Genomic DNA, 19,389 nt, shown 5'->3' with positions numbered 1-19,389 from the left:
ATTCAGAAAAAAAGCAGTACGAAAAGTAGAATAACAGATGATGTGCTGCAGTCACGTTCCTCTCTAGATTATGAAGTACAGAGAAGTATTAAAGTTATTAATCCATGAGAACGTTAATCCAGCTTCTCTCTGTCAAGGGACGCATTTCAATTTCAAAAGTACATCGACTGAAATCTGGCAATCAATGTCACAAATCTGTGACCAAGCAATGTGTCGTAAAGCTTCTTTAGGTGCAATATTTGAATTCAAATTCATAATGATTGCAAGATTTTATGTTTACGGTGACTGGTGAGAACTGTAATCAAAATCGCTGGATAAAGCCCTGACTTTGGATCTGTTCCTCATAATCGTATGAATTTTAAAGATGTTGAATACAGCAAATTAATAATATGAACATCTTTTGTTAATGTATGTTGTGTTTTGATGTAATTGTTGCATAGGAGAAGACTGCATAGGAGAAAACGCCTTTTGCGTATCATGGCAAACAAACTAAACATTACAAAATGGTTAAATGATTATAGAATTAGTCCGGTCAACAAGTCGATATTATAAGTATCAGTGTGTATGAAAACGTAATTAAATGTACGTGTGGTGCAAACACACTTTATGTAAAAATACACACGTATTCTCATGAGATCACGTTGATACTTAAAAGTTTTACAGCACAAGTTGTTTATTAGAAAACTACAAAAGCACATCCATCCATCATTTAAGTATATATAGTTTTACTCTAGTTTTAAAGGGGAACATCTTTGTTATGTAAGTGATTTTTGGCATTGTTTTAGATCCACCAATTACACACTGGGGTTCCATGCTGAATTCTTCTGTAAACAGTTTAGTTTCCTCTAACAGGTCTCAAAAGCTTCTTATTGCTATGGTAATGCTGACAAGCCCATGTACACACTGCTAAGTTTTGAGAGTGAATTATCTAAATTACTGTGCTGTTTGAATAGAGATAATCCTGTAATTGCAATGATTGACAGGGATAAGCACAGTCACATTTTGGCTCCTTGAAGCTGTAAATTAGAAGCATGCAGTAAAAGCTAAACCTGTTTAGTGGAGCTGTTTTTGACCAAATCTTAGTGGATTGCTGTTGACAAAGTAAAGCCCAATTAAGACTTCTGCGTCAAGTCTACGGCATAGCCTACTCATAGTCATGTATCCTAGGTCAACAATCAGGAATATTTAGCAACATCCAGCTAAAACAAAATTGAGGAGTGATATTAAACAAAATCACTGTTTATTTGCAGATATGACTGCTGATGCGTCCTCAGCAATGTACACAATATGCGGTAGCACTTTATTTTACAGTATGTGTACTTACCTTACATATATGGAAAATATGTTGTACTTGCAGATAAATGTGTAGTATTTACTTTTGAATATCTACATAGTAATTAAATGGCTTCATTACTGTACTTACCAGTGGTACATTCTTGGTAGTTATTATGTAACTCTAGATAAGTACTGGGTGATACCAGATACATAAGTATAGTGTAGGTATACTTTAACTAACAAGAAACACCACTGTACTTACAAATGAATGTACAATATAAGTTATAGACAACAATGCATAACACTATAAGTACCTGTCATTAACCCACACTTACATGTAAGTACTAAATATTTATATTTTATATTAATTTGTAAGTACAGCAGAGTTTCTTGTTAGTTACATGTATCTGGTATTACCCAGTACGTTTCTAGATTTAAATAATAACTACCAAGAATGTACCACTGGTAAGTACATTAATGATACCATTTAATTACCATGTAGATACTCAAAAGTAAGGACCACACCTTTATCTGCAAGTACAACGTATTTACCATATATGTACAAGGTAAGTACATGTACTGTTAAATAAAGTGCTACCCAACACGCTGCTTTTCAGCTTTTGCCTTGATACTGTGAGTTACACCATTAACATGACTGTCGACACTGCCTACACTGAAACATCCAATAAGTTAACCTTACTTAAAAAAAATGCTAACTGATTGCCTTGAAAAAAGTTAAGTAAAATAGTAATGGTATGTTGTATTAACAAATGCTTATTTAGTGCAGAACACTTACACAAGAGTTGAAGTAAGTTAACAACAACTGTGGAGAATACTTATTTACTTAAAGGTTCTCTAAGCAAATTCACGCGTTTTAGACCATAAAACATATTTTGTTTTATTACATCTCTGTAGACAGCTCAGGCTCGACAAACGGCGATAACAACATAGTGGCCAAACCTAGCACAACAAAACATAACAAAGTGTTCCAGCCAATAAACGACAAGAAGGATTTGGGGGTGGGGGGTGTGCGCGTTCATGAAAGCACGGACGGGAGAGGGAGGCGTTAGCTACGCTCCGTTTGTTTGAAAACAGTTCAAACAGCAACAGGAAGTGACGTCGCACATTATTCGCTTAGAGAGCCTTTAAGTTGATAATTTACTTTAGTTGAATTCTAGACTAAGTTTACACAATTAACTTAAATCAAGTATTGTGTTACCAATTGTTGATACAACTTTTCACATTTTACAATGTGGTAAAAAAACTAATTCATGCCTCCCAGCATGCATTGCAGTTGATCTGTTTTCCTAAAATATTTAGTTGTTTATCACCATTGTTATGGTTTGTAGGATGAATGTTAATGTCTAAGTGTGTCAGTCCAATATTCTGAGCATTGCTTTCTAGTTTTTGTGCACATCAGCCTCACTGGTTTATATACATCTGCTTGATAAATATTAACAAATTAAATGTTAATAATAAACACTATTAAGAAGTGATACTGAGTAAACTTTACTTAATTTATCTAAGTAATGACAGATAATAGAATTTACAATTTGCATGTCACTGGTGTGACGTAGGTCTGAAACAGAAGTATAAATCAGGTTTAAGTATAAAAATATCTAAATATAAAAATATATATTACTGTATATGTGTACTGTTTAAAAATGTGTGAAATCATACTTGTGGTTCTGTTGTTTTATAGCAGCACATCTCAGAAGAGCTGCCAATGTCCACAAGAGAGATACTAAAACATGCTAAATAATAAAAAGGGATTGTAAAAGCGCCATTACAGTCTTGATAATAAAAACACAGTAGTATGTTTTCCTTTCATGCCATAGCTTTTGCCGCAAAGGATAAGAGGGCCCTTACTTCAATTTCTAGATTTTATTTGTCAAAAGGTGGGGCTCACAGCAATATACCAGGAACTCATACTTTAGCCACAGCACCAAATTGTATCCTAGTATATGTGTTCTTGTAAATCCATGCTATGTAAATACATGCAGTTGACAGTGCTAATCATAGTGAAGTGCAGTAATAGCAGTAATAGTGCAGAGCAGTAAAATGTCTTCGACGGAGCCATCAGGCACAATCAATCTAGAGAGTCTGACTTCTGTGGTTTCAGTCAGGTGTGTCTGGCAGAAAGCAAGCAGTCTGGAAAATAGCCCAAGCATAAAACATTTATCTTTATGGTGATCAACAGGGCATTTAGAGAGAACCATGTAGCCATCGGACCGCAATACCTGGGCAATATATGTCAGATCAAGAGAAAACTTGTATTGTGTGCCAATGCAGTAGAATCCTTTAAATACAGAAAGTACAAAACGGAATTATTACCTAATGGATGAGCCAGAAGGGCTTAGCATTTAGGCAAAGAAACTGCTTACCTTATGTGTGAATTTGCTAAATAAATTAAAGGGGAGGTTCAATGGTATTTCAAGCATTCTGAAATAATAAATCTATTAACACAGTTATAGAGTTGGTTCCTCATGCTAAACGTATGCAAAGTGTCAAAAAAGCAGTTGGGCATGTTACAGAGTATTTCTGTGCCGAATGCACTTCGCCAGGGTTCGTACAAGTTTCGGAGAGGTTTTTTTCGATTACAGGTCCAGCTGATGTTTCAGGGGTTTTCTATACATATCACTTCTTTTTATGGGCACTTCACCCGGAAAACCCCGCCCACCCGTCAATCAGCGGGAGACGCTAGAACTTTCAAACATCATATCACGTGAGATAGTTTTGTTTAATTTCAAAACTCGACAATGGCAAGTGTGTTTTTGGATGTAAGGAGAAGAAAGTCAGCCTTATGAAAACAATGGATATAGTTTATTATCTGGGGTAGCAGCGGAGTTTTGCGTGTGTGTTTGATGCGCTGGATTTCCCCAACCGGGTCATGAGTTGCACGTGGTAAGTAAGACTTCTGTCTTATGTTGGAAATAGGCTCGTGCATATTATATAAATGACACGAACATGTAGTGAATCATAAGTTAAACAGTGTTGTATAGTGTTGCATGACTCGTACTCGCTCCACCCGCGGTAGTAACTCCTCCTCCTTCATTTTTTCGTACGTTATCGGAAAGATAAATCTAACCTTTCTTTTTAAATCTGATTAAACTAAAGACTCTCTGGAGATAAAAAGGATGTAATACTACTCTATAGGTACTCCAGATTAACATCAGAAATGCAGAAACGGCATGTGTTACGTGAGCTTTAAAATCGGTTTGACAGATAATTTCACTGGTTTTAAAAATGAACATGCAAGTAAATCTTAAAAAACAATGGGCTTTATTTATCAATCTAACATAGGAACGAGCGCACAAGAATAAATCATCTTTCTGTGCCATCAAAACTATCGTACAAAGGATTGCACATTGATAAATGTGCCAGAGGAAACCAAATGTCATCTGAATATATCGTCCCTATAAAGTCACAGTTTTGAAGTCCATGAAATTGTAGATTGAAACTTTGACCTTGCAAGATCAAACAAACTAACTTTGTGTTATTTGGCAGCTTAAAAAGCAGAATAAAAATGCATTTGAAGCAAGATTACTGACCACTAGAGAGAAATTAAACTAGAAGCACAAGTTAACCTTATAATATCCAACTATTTTATAGGTATTCTATTTATAGGTACTTTATTTTACAGTGTCCTTGTTACAGTGTAATTATTTATTTATGTACAAAATAATAATGATTACCAGCATGTACTTACACTGTTAGACTTAACTGTAATTTCTACAGTTACTTACCACAAAATGCCCAGTAAAATACCATAATTTTTTTTTCCAGTTCATTACTGTAATATGCATTGCATTATGGGTATTAACATTCAATTTACAGTGAGTTACTGTATGTTTTGAATTTGCGGTAGGCTGCTGTAAAACAACAGCAGTAGTGCTACTGTAGTTGAATAAAACAGTGTTATAAAAGCATATAAAATGGACGCCAAGATTTCGCTCCTCGGAGTGTCAGGAGAGTGACAGAAAAGGCTACTTGGGGAGTGTGGCGAGTAAGGCTATGTTTACATTAATGCGTTTATCCTTTAAAACGCGTTACTTTTGCTACGTTTACGCCTTTCATCTACACTACACCACCGTTTTCAACCCTCATAAACGGATTCGTTTTAGTTTGTTTTAGTTTGAGAACTCAGACGTTGCGCTGAGTGTAAATGAACGCAGATGGAGTTTTATGTAAACGAACAGCTGATGTTAACGTGACAGCGGATCATTTTCAAAGTACAAATTATTTTATTCAGGTAAATGGAGGTTTGCAAAGGAGGTTTTACCAAAAATAGTAAACATCTACCAACCAGCTATTCTAAACGCTATATCGGATTGTTTTAACATGTATCTTTATAGATAATGTCTGTTTTATATTTATGTTTGAGTATTGTTGGGTTTGAATATTGTTAATGTTGTTTATGTTTGTTTAAATTTAGTTCGCTTATTACGAAAGATAGACTGTAATTTTAAACGCCATATAGGGCATTGTAAAGGCCAATATGAAGGGAGAATTGTAATGGGTCAGACATTATTTTTGAGTTTAATTTAAGTTTTGTTTGCTACTTTAAAATGAATTTTGTTTCATATAATTTGTCTCTTAATTTTAATCGATGTTTTGTTCATAAGTTTTGTGAATATAAATTAATAAAAACAATAAACTCAACGTCATTAATATTTAAGCTCATTTTGCCGCTTGCGCTTTTAGCTATTTCTGACGTGCACGGAACTCGCACACTTTTAAAAAATTAATGCAATAAGTATTTCTGTAGGCTAAAGCTATACTTCACCTCTTACTATGTTTGATTGAAGTTTGCATTTGCTGAAATTTATTTTAAGTTCATTTAGTACTGTTCACTTAATGCTTTCTTTTTAAATCATAAAGACCTTTCTGTTTAGTTATAAAATCAAAATTAACCTATTAATCATATTAATATGTTGCAGGGGGGAGCTAGAACAGTATAAGACTTTCCGAAACACATTTTTATAGGTTCAAAAATAGTATCTGTTGTAGTTGCCAGCAAAGGACCCAGGTATGAATTTTTGTCAATATCGCAAACCCCTAGTTGCATAAATGCGCAAATGTAAGCTATTATTAGAGTAATAAGTTATTTTACACTTTTATGCGCATGCCCAGTTACGTGATTGGTCATGTTTCATGCGTTTATGGTCTTGTATAGTGTGGATGAAGATTCTTTTTAAAATGCCAGTATAAACGAGGATCTTTTCATTTTAAAATGCCGTTTAAAACGCAAATGCTCTAATATAAACAGGGCCTAACTTTCATCAAGTGACTCTGTGGGACTGTGGTAGTGTTACTGACCAACGACATGGGTGACCTGGGTTTGATTCCCCCTTAAAGGCAATATATATTTTTAAAACTAGGTTACAGTAAGGGTATTATACTGTAAAATAGAACTGCGGTAAAGCCATCATACTGTAAAAACATGTACAGTTATGGTAACACGTTGCCAGTGAGTTACCGCATATATACAATAAAAAGTCTAACAGTGTACAATAGGCTTAGTTGCATGTGATATGCATAATAAAATAAAGTGATACCAAAAATACTTTAATGCCCACATGAAAAAAACACTGTAGCATACTTTTGTATTCACTATACTGTACTGTTTTGAACCTTGTCAATAAACAATAAAAATGATGATTTTTAACATACTGTACAAGGCAAAACCTTTACATGACTTGTCAGTGCAATCAATTCAATATAGTAATAGACTCATCAAAAAAAAAAAAATAACTGTAAAAAGATGATTTATGTATATAACAGTAAATACAGTATGTTAGAAGGATAACCACTGTCACCTTGCTGTCATCTCCCAGAGTAATAATGGGAGATGTTGCATCATCTGTCATTGTAGCTGCCAGGCAAGAAATTTGCCCACACTAAATTTTCATCCTTACTACCAGGCCATTTGTTCACAGTATTCATTATTACCCTCATGGTTACACACAATTTGGGTGTTGATGGCAGGGAAACAGCTGTCCAGCCTCAGGGTATTATCTATTGCTCCAGTGATTGGAAGAATTTTGGCCCGATGTATGAAAGCCCTTTATGACCATCATTATCTCTTCATGTGCCCTAACATTGGATGTTCCCGTAGCAGGGCATAAGAGCGGGACTGCCACTGTGCGCACCATGCAAGTATATATATATTTAACCTTTTTACCCTTATATAAAGCGCTAGAATCTGGCCAGATGAAATTAATTTCCTGAGCACTTGGATATTGCAGGTGATTACAAAAGGGATGATCTAACAAATGGACTTAAATAATGTAACATGCGTTTAAACATTTATGGATAATTTGAGGGTATGTGGTCATAAAAGACAAGATCATAGTTTGATTAATAAAATGGAAAGAGGCAGTATATACTCAATGAAAAAAAAGATCCTAATATGTACCATTTTGGTTAAGATGTGTACTTTTAAGGTACCAATATGCACATTTTAGCTACAAAAGTGTACTTTTTGAAAAGGTACCCCAGTGACAACCTTTGTACCTTTTTTTCTGAAAGTGTGGTAACACTGACGGTTATTAAACTCGAGAAGAATTGAATTGACATTTTTGACCTGTTATACAATTTTTGTTGTGATGAAGTTTCTTGTGGAGTGGCATTTTATCACTCTCAAAGGCTAAACTAAGAGAGCTAAGCCACAGTATGAAGAGACAGACAGCAGTGACAGGAAAGAGACAGGTTTAGGACAAACGGGTATTTGAATGGTGTTCATCCTCACACAGCAGATAAATCTCTCATAGCATGAGCCTGGAAGAATCCCGCTATTCTAGTCCTGAGTTTTCGCTGCCTTCGGTGATGTGATCACAAGTAATGCCTTATGAGGAGAAGCTTTATACTTGTTATAATTTATTATGCTTTATAATCAGAGTGTTTCTAAATTGGATAATTGGTCAGATCCTACATTTGCTTTAATTGTTTAATCTCAGTTATTAGCAGGTAAAAGACTTTATAAACAAGGTATATGCCACCCCAGTTTAAAAGTACTAAGTACTCTTTAGTAATTACTGTATTAAATTAATAAAATGGAATGTGATTGTCTGGTTAGCTACTGTATGTGTTAAACATTTGAACAGATATACATAATAAAGTGTCTTATTAATGTGCATATGGAGAATTAATAATATATTTATTTAAAGGGGGCATATGATAAAAATCTGACTTTTTCCATGTTTAAGTGCTATAATTGGGTCCCCAGTGCTTCTATCAACCTAGGAAATGTGAAAAAGAACAACCCAGTACCGTTAAAATTTGTCTCCCTTTGTGAATTCATAAGGGGATCTTAATAAAATAATACTGCCCCTTAATCTGCACTATCCAACCACAGCACTGACATTTAGTGCAGAGAGAGAGAGAGAGAGAGAGAGAGAGAGAGAGAGAGAGAGAGAGAGAGAGAATAATTGACAGCACAAAAGAGTTTCAATTTCAGCAAACCACCAATATGGCGATCGGTGTTTGTATTACATCAGCTCATTTGCATTTAAAATGATACCCAAAAAAGGCACAGTTTTGTTCACACATACAAAGTGCCAATTTTAACATGCTATAATAAATTATCTATATGGTATTTTGAGCTAAAATTCACATATGTACTCTGTGGAAACCATCTTAACTCTTTCCCCATCAGCGTTTATTTTTTATTTTTTTGCCAGCGCCAGCCAGCATTTTATACGATTTTCACAAAAGTTTAATGCCTTGTTCTTCTTTAAATATATAAACATAGACTATATCAAATGAAAGTCGTCAACGGTGTGGAAAAAGTTGAAAAGTCTTGTGAAATGTCCCCTTTCATGTAAAATACACATTTGCAGCATTTTTTACATTTTCTACACTGTACAAAATTAGGGATGCTCTGATCAGGATTTTTGCAGACGATAATGATAACCGATTTGTTATCTTCGTAATTGTCCGATACGATGCAGATTTTTTTTTAAACCTAATATGCAAGCTCTTTGATGACTGTAACTGTTAACATTTTTTCTAGATAAAGTAATACCACAGATGTTGCCTTTGTTATATTACTTGCAGCAAAAAAAATCTGTAGAAATTGCAGCTGGGTTGCTGGTAACTTACTGTAGATTTAAAATTATGTTATTTACTAGCAACATTTTGTTCAAAGTTAAATGAACATTTAACATTTACAAGTCTTTGTCTTTACAGAGTAAAACTAAAAAAAACCGCATCAAGCAAAACATTCTGGGAAACAAAATCCAAAGCAAAAAACAGAAAAAGGTTGATGATGATTTCTGGTTCACAGAATGCTTTGCATGAGGCTGTTATTGTATAGTTTTATTCTGTAAATTACCGGCAACCAGTGTTGGGTAAGTTACTCAAAAAAAGTAATTAATTACTAGTTACTAATTACATCTTCAATCATATAATTAGATTACTTTACAAATTACTCTCTCCAAAAAGTATTTAATTACTTATTACTAATTACTTTCTAAATCCTATTAGTACATGATACAAGGATAGGCTTGAAATGGCTCGAATAAATAATATATAAAAGTATTTTTCAATTTTCAATTTTTCTGGTCCCACTTTAGGGTCCAATTCTCTCTATTAAAGGGATACTTCACCGATTTAGCATTCAGCTTTGTATCTGTAGAAACCCGGCAGTATTACTGAATGACCATGTTTCCCTCCCTCATTTCCCCCTGAGAGGAGAGATATCTGCATTTTGGTTCTGCAAAAAAGTCCTCCGATGATGTAATATGACGATTTTTGCATCATCGGAGGACTTTTTTGCAGAACCAAAATGCAGATATCTCTCCTCTCAGGGGGAAATGATGGAGGGAAACATGGTCATTTAGTAATACTGCCGGGTTTCTACAGATACAAAGCTGAATGCTAAATCGGTGAAGTATCCCTTTAACTAACTATTAACTACTTTTGCCTCAATATACTCCAACAACTAATACTAAAGAAGTTATAAATTTTAAGTATTGGTAGAAATGGACGGTTAAGGATGTAAAATAAGGTTTTGCAGAATCAGGCATTAATATGTGCTATTAAGTATTAATAAACAGCCAGCATCTCATTAATATTAATGCTAATAATCAACCAGTTAATAGTAAGAATTGTAAACTTAAACCATGTTACATCCACTATTGTATTATAGTATATATAATTGTTTGAGTCCATATACAGTATTTAGTTACATCAGAAGTAACTGTAATTAGATTACAAGAAAAATAAGAGTAATCCCTTACTTTACTTTTCAAAGGAAAAGTAATTTAATTACAGTAACTAGTGTCACTGACAGAAGACTACGGAGGCAGAGATATAAAATATAACAGAGTTTATTGAATGATGTATGGAACATGCAAAGTTGAAATGGATGATGTAGATCCTCAGAAGGTAATAACAGACACACAGACACACTGGGGAAGAAGTAATCCACACGCTGATGATGATGATGAAGATGAGGAGAAGTTCTGAAAAGACACAGAGATTAGTGAGTCTGGTAATCACATGAACAGTTGTACTTGTGACGAGACCGGACGATGACTGTGTGATTGTGAGTGGTATTTAAAGGGAAGGCTTGATGAGAGGTGACAAGTGCAGCTGATTAGTATTCAGGTGACTGTGATCGGTGTTGATGAGGGGTGGGTGTGGAAGGACCTGGCAAATCCGTGACAACTAGTTACTTAGTAACTAGTTACACCCAACACTGCCAGCAACCCAGCTGCAATAACATTGTAATTTCTACTGATTTGTTTTTACAGTGTAGAGAATCAAATAAATAAGCACAACAACTATTTCTTCTGCAAAGAGATATTTAAAATCTCTTATAAAAGGTTTATGTCTCTGAAAAGTAATGAAAATAAAACACTTAACAATCTTTACTGTATAAATTAAATGTAAAATTAAATTGTAAAAATGCTTGCACTGCGTAAACATGCTCTCTAATTGCAGCCGCATTCAGGATCCCTATGATGATTAAATTTAACAGAAAGATCCGTTCATGAGATCGGCAAATTTAGCGAGGACTGATCAAGCCATTTAATGCCGTTATCGGCCAATAACGATCGGCAGCCGATCGATCGGAGCATCCCTATACAAAATCCTTGTTGCAGTTCAGTTTTTAAGTTTATTCAACTTGAATTTACGATTAATTCCAACTTTTTCTGACTAGTGAGGAGTTGCTATAAATTCTAAAAAAATAAGTTGAATTAAGTTATTTTAACTTTATTTTGATGATTTATAGTAACTCCTCACTAGTCACATGGTTATTTTGTGGTTACGATGGTTTTACTACAGTAACCATGATTTTTAACTGTAGTAAAAGCATGGTTAATTTTTGTTAAGGATTCACTCTTATGTAGATGAACAATGTGATTTTGAAAGTTTTTATGAAACCTTGTCCTGATGTCACTGTGCCTCTTGTTATGTGTCTGTTTGTACAGGTGGAGCCCTTAATACCCTTTGAGTACACTTGTGAAGGAATGCTGGAGAGAGTGAACGCTTACATTCAGCATCAGGTGAGTTTATCCCGCGCTTGCATTATTCCACTAAAAGTCAGAATATAAACACAGATGTATACATTAAAAGAAATGCTGATGTGTATGGGATGTATCTGCAATTTGTTTAGGACTACATCCCAAATCACGTTTATGCTGTGCACTGAATAATGGGCATGACACTTTTGTGTAGTAAAATCCCAATACAAATCTTGAAATTGCATTTGATATGATGCAACCCACTCTCATGTAGTGTTTGGTTTGCGCATATTCACATTATAACAGAAAGCTTTCTTTAAAGTAAAACATAAAAAACTTTGTACCAGTTTTCCCCCCTAACCTTTCTTTAACAACAGTTAAACTGATAATAAAATGAATGTTTAGTTGATGTAATTTAGCTTATGTGTCTGCTAGTTTCACTGAGAGGTGCATTATTCCAGAGCCAAACAAGCCAATTTATATTTAGTGACATTTGAATTATTTCAGCAGTAGTAATTGTATTGCCAACTTAGATTTGTTTGTTTATGAAAGACTCTGTTTCTCCTTCGGTCAAAGAGCTCTGTTGAAACGGCCATTACAGACCTCTTGTTCAGTGAAATTCCAACTAGCAAGAATGCAGAAAACATTTTGTCATCCTAACAGGTTTTGAGTCACTGTTTACAAGTATAAGAATGTCTTACAAGGCTGTTTGCCTCTACATCAAGGGAACAGCTTGCAAAGATCTTTAAGATTTATGAACAACTAAACATTGCGCATCAAAACAGTGACAATAAAACAGTAAAGTAATGCAATAAAGCAAAATAAATAGGTACAAAACAATAAAGATAATTGCATTATTTAATCATTATGCAAAGCATGCTGGGAGTTTGTAAACCATTAGCTTAACATTGTTCAACATTGATTGGTTGCTCGGACCACTTTGCAGTCTTGGTAATCTAGGCCTGGTGCAATATTGTGGATCTGACATGTATTTTGTATGGCGATTTCTCTTTTACAAAGTTTTTACATCTTTTCACATTTCCCAGTGTCTGTGACTCAAAATAGTAATATAAACTGTAAAGTATAAGTAAAGTGCATGTTATTTATGTTTATTGCCATTTTTTCTTTCTTTCTTTCTTTCTTTCTTTCTTTTTTTATTTATTTACTTTCTTTGTATTTATATTTTTAAACTCCCCAGAATAACAGATCACATGTCATTCTTTCCATGAAACCCTTATCCTAAACCTTCCTGTACCCCTAATCTGACCCTCACAGAAACCTGTTATATGATTTTATCATTATGCAATAATCATTATGTTTTTCTCAGTAGTATCAAAAAATGTCCCACAAGCTCAAAAATTACTGGTATTATGTAGGGGTGGCAGGCAGGCTTGTGCACAATTCAGAATTTCAGAATTGGCCTCCATTCAATTCATGAATTAGAATTTGAATTGAATTGACTCCGCCCTACAGGAAGTTGAATTTGAATTGGAAATCGAATGACAGGAAGTGGAATTAAATTCGTGGCAATTCAAAGAAATTCCACAGTCACACAACAGAAAGAATCTCACATACATTCAGTGTTAGGAAAGTTACTTTGGAAAATTGTTTGGCAACCATTTTCAATACTTGTTAAAAGTAAAGCATTCTGGGAAATGAAGTCATGTTCCATGTTGTTCCACAAAATTACAATTACAAAAAAAATCAAACGCTTAGGTTACTCACGTAACCCGGTTCCCTGAAATAACGGGAACGAAGCATTGCGTCAGTTATGTGTAAGCACCATACAAATGTGTAAGCACCATATAAAATGTTGACGCGCACATGGTGGGGTTTTAAATGCACCGGGGGCACATAACATAGCACAAGACGGCGAGATACCGAGGGCGCCGCGGGTGTGCGAGATAAGTAAATTCAGAGTCACGTTGGTGAGCTCGCTGAGCGCACCGTGGTGTACACATAAAACGCATGAGCGTGCATGATTGAGCCGAGAGAACCTGCGCTCGTAGGGCAGGGACGTCTAAGCTGTACAATCTGACAACGTAGACGGCGAAGACCAGCCGGCCGCGTAGCAGATATCAAATATAGATACCCCTGTAGACCAAGTCCATGAAGAAGCCAAAACGCACAGAGTGGGCTCTATATAGGACATAGCTCATAGAGGGGCTGAGCCAGTGCGATGGTTTCAACGATCCATCTAAATAACCACTGTTAGCAACAGACATACGTAGTGAGTGATCTGCGAAGCTCACGAACGGCCGATCTGACTATAATATGCGGCAGAACGGTTCGTAGCGTGGGATTATACAGACACCACAATAGTGTGAACCCAGGTGCGCCCTCGAGCACATCGGGATGCATATAGGTAGTATTATAGTGCACAGATCGGTGAGCTTTCCAAGCGCGCCGTAAACGTGTATTGACTATAAATTGCACGGGCACAGGTGAACACTTGAATACATCGTGCATGCATATAGATGAATCAGAGTGTTATAATGCACAGGCCGGCAAGATTCTCGAGCGCGCCGTCATATGTTCTGATAATAAGTTGTGCGCACACAGGTGAACCCTTCAGTGCACCGTGAATGCGTATAGATAAATCAGTGCACAGAACATGCCGTGAATGTGTACAGATATGATTGATGAACGTAACGGTGGGCACCCAACGCACCGTGAACGTACACAAATGAACAACAATGTATGTATGTATGTATGTATGTGTCACAGCCGTGTATACAGATGAGCTTCCCGAGCGCATCTTTAGTGTATACCGAAATGTTATAGCGTGCATATGTGAGCTTCTCTAAGCGCACGGTGGACGCATATAATTAAAACCCATATCGTGCATACAGATGAGCTTACGGGCGCACCTTTAATGCAACAAACCTCAGTAGTGCGCGAAGCAGGGATGTCGAAGCTGTAAACTGACAACGTGGACGACGGGGACCAGCCGGCCATGTCACAAATGTCAAATGAGAAACCTCTAAGACCGTGCCCGAGGAGCTAATCCATACATGGAGTAGACTAACCGAGTGAGCATCATTGTCACGGAAGGTGATAACGTCAACGATCCATAAATAACCTGTATTGACAGGTGCGCTAGTGAGTGATCTGTGACGCAGATGAACAGCTGATCGTCTGATGTACGTCAGACGTATCTGTCATACAGGACCTTGGACAGTTCCAGAGCGCTGCGCCTCGGGCACCGTCCGCATCTGAGAAATGACAGGCTTATGAATAAAGTGAATGGTCGGTCGTAAAAGCTTGGTTCGCTGTTATCACCGCCACATATATATACGTAGGGGGAGAAAGCCGCCGTGCACTAGCCTCTGTAGTGAGGAGAAAAGTGTTCCACCCACAATTCGCGGGGGGTAGACTTTCGCTGTCACTAGACAAAATAGATCAGACTTTGCATAAGGACGCCTCGCGAAAGGGGTCCTAACAGCTCGTGTCAACGTGTCATAAGGCACGTAATGTAGGTCGTGTCCCACGGATGCAATCTCCGCACGCCCATCGTAACGGGTTAATATGTTTGCATCTTGGTAGTTTAAGCACGAGATGCGTATCACTCTGATTGAGCATAGCTTATAAAGCGATGCAATGAGTTTATAAAGGAGATTACTCGCCAGCTTGTACAGGGGGCGAGATCTCAGTCTGGTTCGGTAAATAATGAAACCACCGTAGTTTGCCCGAGCGCATTATCACAATAACACGGTCGAGAGTGCTGCAGTGCTAAATCATCCCCTTAATGGACCGTATGTACAGTACAAGGTGATTGATATGAGACAAACGGGCGTTCCACGTGCCGAAGGCTGATTGCCGTCGTAAAGCGTGTTCAACCCACAGCAGATGCTGGCGATCTCGTAATGGTAGCACTTCATGCAGCTGTGTGTAACTTAAGCATAAGCTTCCCGGCCGTCAGCTCGGGGCGGGACCTTTGCTTAGTCAAACTGAAGTGGACTTATGAACAGAATGCCACGATATTCAGCTTTCTGAGGCTTGTTAGAGGGGTACGTGAGCCGTCTTAAACGAGATGCTTTGAGCTTTGAAACTTTGAAACTTATTGTGGCGGGTAGCAAGCTCACTTGAGGTTGATATTACCCTTAATATCTCCGAGTATTGGAGCGGAGCGGAGGTGTGAGCATCTTCAGATCCGCTGATATAAATCAGCTATATGGCCGAAAAACGTCATAAACCGCTTGGCTGTAAGCCTTTGAGTGGCCGTCCGGAGAGGGCGCAATTCAAACGCTTGGAGCCATGCAAAAGTCTGAGGCTGCCGTCTCTCTAGGAAGAGAGAATAACAGCCGTATGACCGTGCTCGTTTGCGCCGTCAGCATCGTAGCGGGGAAACTGAGGTGGGCTGCGAGCGAATTTGGCAGAAAGTTGTTAGAGACACCGTACAGCCGTGGGGTGTGAATTCACAGTATTTGGCCAAACTGGGGTTTCTTCGGCAAGCGTCGATAGAATTATGGACAGCGGGCCGTGTGTGCGTATTACAGATTGCTGGTCAGTAAGGCGAAAAAGTGTTTAGAGACACCGTACAACCGTGGGGTGTCAATACACAGTATAGTAAGTACGGAAATTACTCTTTTTAGAGGAATTCAATACCGTTCGCCAGGTCGCATAACCGACAGTATTACACAGTATGTTTTGGATAAACAGCACACAAAAAAAAACATTTCAGGGCAGTCCAGCCGAGGCGCGACTTAACCCTTCTTCTACCAGACAGTTCGTTCTCTGTTGACGCAGCTGTGCTGCGAAGACCAGAGCTCGGCCGTTCAGGTGCACGAGCCTCAGTAGTGACGGTGACCCGAACGGCTCACGGAGCAGAGCAGTATGTCTAGGTGGTTTAATGTCAGACTGAACCCATCGCAGAGAGGAAGTCTGCCGTGAGGCCCGCGGTTTTGCCGTTTATTAAAGGGGTAGAAAAAACGGGTCTATAAGAATGTACCAATATTCAGCGCACTGATATAGGACGGGACTGAATAAAGGGAGGTATTCGGGCCTCAGTATATTATAAACAAATTTGTTCTGCCTCTGATTCCGTCTAAACCAGAGAGAAATGACCGGGCAGATGAATAGTGAGCTCTCCGAAGTGAGACAGACTCGGGCCGGTTAAGCTCTATAATAAGTGTTTTAGCGCTCCAATAGAGGCGTGTCCGCCTTATCGAGCAGACGAATGAGATCGCGCCGCTCCAAGAGGGGAGGGGCATGAAGCTCTGTATAGACGAATAGTGAGCCGGTAGCTTTTATAATGAGTGTTCTTGGTGCTCCAATAGCGGCAAATCCGCCCTATCGAGCAGACGAATGAGATTGCGCCGCTCCAGGAGGGGAGGGACATGAAGCTCTGTAATCGTTGAACACTAGACAGCTGCATTTAGAGGCAGCGAGCCGTAAGACCGCGTGCTAACTAAGCCGTTAAGAGACCTCACCACTGTGGGGAAAAGAGCGAGGGACTCCGCGAGCGTGGAGCACGAGTGGCTGTGCTATGACAAGGAACAAGGGCAGACCCGCCCGTGTTTGCTTGTCATATGCATCTATCTAGTTCTACGGTTCCCCCGCTTGTTCATCTCAAGAGAGGAACGGCAGAGGGGAGCATCAACACAGACAGAACAGCCATGCGTCGTATGAACGGTATCACCCGATGCACTCGGGGGATTCATATATGTGCCAGAGATCTCGCCACTGAATGTGAGAGGAGCGAAGGGACTCTGTAAGCATGAACGGTTGCGGTGTGACAGAACACAGGGGGGGTTAGTCCGTGTGTGCTTGTCTATGCATCCATCTAGTCTCATGGCTCCCCGTGTGTTCATCCTGGCGAGAGAGGAACAGCAGGGGGAGCACGAAACATGGATAAGACAACCGAAGCATATAAGCGCGGTCCCGGCGTGGGAGGTGCCAGACCGGTGACGCGCTCGGAAATTCATAGCAGGGATGCTTATTCAAGCCCCTATGCTGGACGCTATTACAACAGCGCCTGCTCTTTTAGCTTATAGCTTTATATTAAAAATATTGATCTTACCGGGCGGCCGCAGGGGAGACCTCGTCAGGCATGTGTCCGCTGCACAGGGCTCGTACCAGGGCAAGCGAAGGCTATCTTCGGTTCTCAGCCGGAAAGCGGCAGGGGAAGACGCTAGACCTGGACTCTGCTATCTTCGGTTCTCAGCTAGAAAACGGCAGGGGAAGACGCTAGGCCTGGACTCCACTGCAGGGCTTTTGTCGACGGCGAGGTAAGGCTTCTTCTTCGGAGCAGCGAGAGGTTCGCGCTGAAGGAGAAAATAATGAGCTCCTGACGCTTGAACCGCGCTTATATAAGGACGTGTGCATCCCGCGCGCGGGATCAAACGTCATTGGTCTGTACTTTGTACAGACGTTAACCAATAGGCTTCAGTCACGGAGTAAACAGGAGTTTCCCCCCATAGCGTCAGCTAACTGACGCAATGCGAAGTGAACCGTATTGAAAGGGAACTTAATTATTTGTTATGTGACTAGAGTTTTTAACATTAATTGCTGGGGGAAAACATCTCCTGTTAATGTAATCAGTACAAGTAGTTCAAACTAATATAATTTATAGAATATGTAATGCAATCATATCTGACATATACTGAAAGCTTATTTTTTAACACTTCATTTACTGTATAATATGTATATGAATTTCTTTGACTTTCTATTGAATTCCAATTCTGCTTCCTTTAATTCAAATTCGAATTGTAATTCTAGATCCTGTTTTTCACATCAATTAAATTTCAATTCAAATTCAAGAATTGAATTGGAATTAAGGAGTCATTCTCAATTCAATTCTAAATGGTGCACAATCCTTGTGGCAGGGTACATAAAAACACGTCCGAACAGTTCGGTTCGCTTTTCTCGGTGGAGCGTGTGTGTGTTGCACGGTTCGACGTATGCGCAATGTAGCCTCGTGCCCATATGTTACCTGAAGCCTTGTATACTTTCTTACCGCCCACTCCAAGTTGACATCATTTTTGCCGCGCGCACCCTCATGCTCGTGTGGACGCGTTGAGTATAAACGAGGCAATTTTGTGCATGATACATGATATAACAATTTTGTTAATACTGTATCCTAATTTGTGAATAATTAAGCTATATATCATATCCTGAAGTAAATTTCTGGAGTGTTAACGATTAAAAGAAAAAACAACAACAACAACCATACAGAACCGAAAATACGAACCGAACCGTGGGCTTTGTAAACCGAGCCACCCCTAGTATTATGTCTGTTGACATTTTTGTCCCAACATCGTAATATACACACACGCACACACAAACACAAAATTTTTTTCATGGTTTATTTGGACACTAGCCAACCACTTTTAATCTGACCATAAAAATATAATGCATAAGGTATGGGAGCTCCTTAGGGGAAGTTTTTTCTGTTAGTCCGTGTGTGCTTTCTAGTTAATTTGAATTTTTCTAGTCATTTTTAGGACTGTTCCTTTATTTAGATTGTTCTAATAATGTTGTCACAATCCTTGTCTGTTCTCCTGCCTGGTTTCCTAATTCCTCTCCCTCCGAACTACATTTCCCATCATCCTCCTCCCTCCCTCACATGTACTGTGTTAATAATTATCCTGCAAGTCATCATCCTTATCAACTTTTCCCAATATATACTCTGTCTGTTCTC

General features: G+C 38.3%; 1 protein-coding gene across 2 annotated transcripts in view; it reads left to right on the top strand.

Moving 5' to 3' along the window:
* The window catches only part of LOC129427380 (alpha-1,6-mannosylglycoprotein 6-beta-N-acetylglucosaminyltransferase B), a 196,859-nt gene that overhangs the window by 162,234 nt on the left and 15,236 nt on the right, over nt 1-19,389 (top strand). For both annotated transcript variants that reach the window (XM_055183826.2, XM_055183819.2), the window contains one exon: nt 11,715-11,789. In XM_055183826.2, the coding sequence (XP_055039801.2) occupies nt 11,715-11,789 (75 nt within the window). The remainder of the gene's footprint in view (nt 1-11,714; nt 11,790-19,389) is intronic.

Source organism: Misgurnus anguillicaudatus, chromosome 19, assembly GCF_027580225.2.
Source record: "Misgurnus anguillicaudatus chromosome 19, ASM2758022v2, whole genome shotgun sequence".
Classification (NCBI taxonomy): Eukaryota; Metazoa; Chordata; class Actinopteri; order Cypriniformes; family Cobitidae; genus Misgurnus; species Misgurnus anguillicaudatus.
This window is presented reverse-complemented; position numbering and strand designations above follow the sequence as displayed.